This window comes from Octopus bimaculoides, chromosome 8 (genome assembly GCF_001194135.2).
Source record: "Octopus bimaculoides isolate UCB-OBI-ISO-001 chromosome 8, ASM119413v2, whole genome shotgun sequence".
NCBI classification, from domain to species: Eukaryota; Metazoa; Mollusca; class Cephalopoda; order Octopoda; family Octopodidae; genus Octopus; species Octopus bimaculoides.
In genome coordinates this window covers 86,208,679-86,213,863 of record NC_068988.1, presented here as the reverse complement: position 1 = coordinate 86,213,863, position 5,185 = coordinate 86,208,679, and the positions used below count along the sequence as shown (strand labels likewise).

Here is a 5,185-nt window from a genome sequence, read left to right as displayed (position 1 = left end):
ATATATATATATATATATATATATATATATAGCTGTACACATGCACACATACATTAGAATAATAATGTAAGTGTGTGTGTCCGTGTGTATGTAAAGGTAGTTATACTTACTTATACTGCCAAGAGCCGCAACAATAAGAATTAAATAGATGACCACTCTGGCTATATATCTAACCAAAATAACCATCAGAAAAGATAAACCTGGAATAGAAAATAGATTATATGTAATAAAACAGTCATACACATTATATTTGCGTGTGTATGTGTATGAAGCATACGTATATACATATGTACACACACACACACACACATACATATATACAAATGCATACATGCATAAAAGCTGCAGAAAAAAGAGAATGTTTATGGAGAACTGGTGAGAAATCTACAGTTTTTATATCTTGACTTCTGATTTCCATTCGTTCCTATTATCATAGGTACACTGGCATATGTAACATCTGATTTGCATGGAAACCTAGAAATGTGTGGGTTCTCCAGAAAAAAAGAACAAAAAAAATGGAGCAAACTGAATCACATTCTCCAGATACAACCCATCAGAGCAACACTAAAAATTAATAAAGCATTTTATAGATTCTCCATTTGAAACTCCTAGGTGAACATATGCACACAACCACATATACAAGCAGTGAAGGTGCATGGCTTAGTAGTTAGGGTATCTGCCTCACAATCATAAGGTTATGTGTTCAATTCTCAGTGGGGCATTGCTTCCTTCAGCAAGACACTTTATTTCATGTTGCTTCAGTCCACTCAACTGGCAAAAATGAGTTGCACTTGTAATTCAAAGGAGCAGCTTTGTTACATTCTGTGTCACGCTGAATCTCCCCGAGAACTACATTAAGGGTACATGTGTCTGTGGAATGCTCAACCATTTGCAATTTAATTTCATGAGCAGGTTGCTCTGTTGACTAGATCAACTGGAACCCTCGTTGTCATAACCAATGGAGTGTCAGTCAAATAAACATATATACATGATCACACATAAACAATAATGAAATATAAATGCTTATGTTCGAATGGAACATCCAAATCCATGAGTGTAAGTTTATCTACATGCACACACACACACACACACACACACATCATATACCTGCATGCATACATTAACCATTTGAGGCAACCACAAACATAAGAGCTGTCTTGGCTTAAACAAAAGAGCCTCATCAGTTTGTAAGTGACTGACTTGAATTCTGCAAAGAAGAAAGCTTAAAATAATTCGCAAAGGAACATATATACAAGTTTTACTACTTACAGACTGCAATTAAACCCAACAACAACATTTGTTTCCAGCTGCGATAAAGGTCTCCAAGAATTTTCTCAAAAACGTCCGACTCATTCATAAAGTCAATGATTTTGCTGACAACATTCTTGGGCATATCTTTCAGACCAGATGGCAGACACCGGTTTAACAGAGAAATACTGGAAGGAGAAGAAAAAGAAAGTAACAGGAAATAATAAAATGGAATTGTAAGGTGGACAAGCTGGGATAGACATTCGAGACAGCAGAGTCATACAACAGACAGTAAGGAAATACTTTCGGACACTTATCACAGTGGAACTTGTAATGGTGTGGGGGTACGTGATACAGTGGAGTACTTGATATGGTGGGTTACTTGGCACAGTAGGGTACTTAATATGGTGCTTAAAATTTAAAGTAATGGGTACAGAAATATTTGTGGTTGTTGTTCGTACTGAGAGGAAAATGAGTGTAAATTTATAAGTAGTAAAATTTAATTTTTGTACCTTTTGCATAATGGTTTGATAATATTAGTTGATATAGTTTCTCAAAATAGGAAGATTTATTTGTTTCAATATATAATATTTGTGCGGGTGGCACATAATATACACCATTTTGAGCATGGCCGTTGCCAGTACCGCCTGACTGGCCTTCGTGCGGGTGACACGTAAAAGCACCCACTACACTCTTGGAGTGGTTGGCGTTAGGAAGGGCATCCAGCTGTAGAAACTCTGCCAAATCAAATTGGAGCATAGTGCAGCCATCCGGTTTCACTAGTCCTCAGTCAAATTGTCCAACCCATGCTAGCATGGAAAGCGGACGTTAAACGATGATGATGATGATGTATATACTTGATACACTGGGGTACTTTACATTGTGGGATGCTTGACATATTAGGTCATCGGTTATGGGGAGGTTATTGATATAATAACACACATGAAACAGCATGGTGTAGGTGGACATCTGACACAATGAGATACTCGACACTGTGTAACATTTGAAATAGTGGGACAACTTGATGTAAATACACTACTTAAAATAGAAAGAAACAATGGTATATTTGGCAGAGTGAAATTTTCTCTAACAGGAAGATACTTGTGATAGTGGGGCATCTAAGACAGTGGCATGTGTGACACAGTAAGAGAAATAGTGGGACAGGTAAAAAAAAGTATAACTTTTGCTGTATGAATGCAACTTCAACCATCATCACTGCTTTTTTTTTTTTTTTCATAATCATTGTTTAAAATCCAGTTTTCCATACTTGCATGGGTCAGAAAGAACTCGTCAAAACAGATATTTTATGGCAGGATGCTCTTCCTGTTGATAATCTTCACCGCTTTTCAAACAAGATTATATTTCTCTATCATCATCATCATCATCGTTTAACGTCCGCTTTCCATGCTAGCATGGGTTGGACGATTTGACTGAGGACTGGTGAAGTCAGATGGCAACACCAGGCTCCAATCTGATTTGGCAGAGTTTCTACAGCTGGATGCCCTTCCTAATGCCAACCACTCAGAGAGTGTAGTGGGTGCTTTTACGTGTCACCCACACAAGAGCCAGTCCAGGGGCACTGGCAACGATCTCGCTTGAAAATCCTACGAAGGCCAGTCAGGCGGTACTGGCAACGGCCACGCTCAAAATGGTGTATTTTATGTGCTACCCACACAAGAGCCAGTCCAGGGGCACTGGCAACGATCTCACTCGAAAACCCTACGAAGGCCAGTCTCTATGACAGGCATATCTTCACAATCACTTACATGATGGTGAAGCTTATTTACAACCATTACAATGATGTTTACACACACTCACACACACACACATAACCGATGGACTTCTTTCTGTTTCCATCTACCAAATTCACTCACAAAGCTTTAGCCAGTGTTATAGCAAAAGACACTTGTTCAAGGTACCACACAGTGGGACTGAACTTGACACCATGTGGTTAGGAAGCAAACTTCTTAACCACAAAAACATGCTGTGGCAAGAAGCTTGCTTTCCAACATGGTTCTGGGTTCAGTCCCACTGCATGACACCGTGGGCAAGTGTCTTCTACTGTAACCTTGGGTTGGCCAAAGCCTTGTGAGTGGATTTGGGAGACAGAAACTGAAAGAAGCCCATCATATATATGTGTGAGTGAGGGTGTATGTTTGTGTATTTGTGTCTCTGTTAGTCCCCCTGCCATCACGCGACAACCAGTGTTGGTGCTTTTATGTCCTCATAAACTTAGTGATTCAGCAAAAAAGACTGATTGAGTAAGTACCAGGATGAGAAACAAAAATAAGTACTGGGGTTAGTTCATTCAACTAAAGACAAATTCTTCAAGACAATGCCCCAGCATGGCTGCAATCTGAAACAAGTAAAAGATAAAAAATAAAAGAAAATAGGCATAGGAATGGCTGTGTGGTAAGTAGCTTGCTTACCAACCACATGGTTCTGGGTTCAGTCCCACTGCATGGCACCTTGGGCAAGTGTCTTCTACTATACTCTCAGGCTGACCAAACCCTTGTAAGTGGATTTGGAAGATGGAAACTGAAAGAAGCCCGTCGTATATATGTATATATATATGTATGTGTGTGTGTGTATGCTTGTGTGTCTGTGTTTGTCCCCCCCCCCAGCATCGCTTGACAACCGATGCTGGTGTGTTTACGTCCCCGTAACTTAGTGGTTCGGCAAAAGAGACCGATAGAATAAGTACTAGGCTTCCAAAGAATAAGTCCTGGAGTGGATTTGCTTGATTAAAGGCGGTGCTCCAGCATGGCTGCAGTCAAATGACTGAAATAAGTAAAAGAGTAAAAAGAGTAAAGAGTAAAAGTAAAACTACACAAATTATGTAAACCAACCTTTTGTATACAACAACAGGGCATGGACCCTTATTTCCAGTCATGCTTGAGGTGTAATCAGCTACAGCAACATCATAACTGCAAAGGTGGACATCAGTTTTTTCAGCAAACTTTTTATATTCTGCCACATTATCCATGGAAACATCTGGACATTTCTCCACACAGATTGAAAGGGATTTAGCAGGATTTGCAACATTCATGAAGAAAACATGTCTGCGAGAAAAAAAGAAAGGAGAAAATGGTATCAATCAACAATTAAACTGTCTTTTGGGTGGTTGTTTTTTAAAATTATTGTTTTATTTGCATCATACCATATTTGTGAACTGAGTATTGCTAGTTATGGGTTTCTGACAGCTTAATTGCTAATTAACTGCATTCACGAATGGCAACACTGACAAGTTATGCCCAGTTTTGCATCAGAATAAGCAGACACACATCTACACACACATACAAGCATGCATACACAGAAACATAAGACCAGTTCTCAGATAGATGCAGAACTGACCCTGGAGTGGGAGGGAAAGTCACTAAATCACTGAAAGGGTTGTAAACAGGAATGAAAGAACTTTGACTAACAAACAACCAAGTGATTATTTAACCAGTACATTAAACAAGTGATTGATTAGCAAGTTTGTTAAATTTTTAACCAATTGACTATCAATAAAGAAGTGGAATTGAACCTGTGCATGTGTTATTACTTTTAGCATAATTACTCTCCTGAGACACAACAAAAGTATGTAATATACACATATATATTAGCAGAAAGACCGCCCTTCAGGCAGTTTTCTGTTAGCCTCTTGATAATATTTTCACATTTGATTCCGAATTCTAATAATTTTATATTTTACGTCTAATTATTTCTTCGTATAATAGTGCTCACTTGCTTAGTAAATATTGCTTTCATTATTTTATCACAGTGATAATCTCTCTTTTTTAAACAAACATCAAGGTAGTCCAACAACAGAGGGAGAAGCAGTTTGTCAAGTTTTATCTTCCCCTCAAAGCAACAGAGATTTCAATTCAGCAGCCCATTCTTTAAGCTTTGCAGTGTGTGTGTGTGTGTGTGTGTGTGTGTGTGTGTGTGTGTG

General features: G+C 38.6%; 1 protein-coding gene across 1 annotated transcript in view; it reads right to left on the bottom strand.

The window, feature by feature from the left end:
- The window catches only part of LOC106877453 (choline transporter-like protein 1), an 86,006-nt gene that overhangs the window by 27,556 nt on the left and 53,265 nt on the right, over nt 1-5,185 (bottom strand). The window contains exons 5-7 of the mRNA XM_052969869.1: nt 4,098-4,310; nt 1,270-1,436; nt 111-200 (exon numbers count right to left, since the gene is read on the bottom strand). Of these exons, the coding sequence (XP_052825829.1) occupies nt 111-200; nt 1,270-1,436; nt 4,098-4,310 (470 nt within the window). The remainder of the gene's footprint in view (nt 1-110; nt 201-1,269; nt 1,437-4,097; nt 4,311-5,185) is intronic.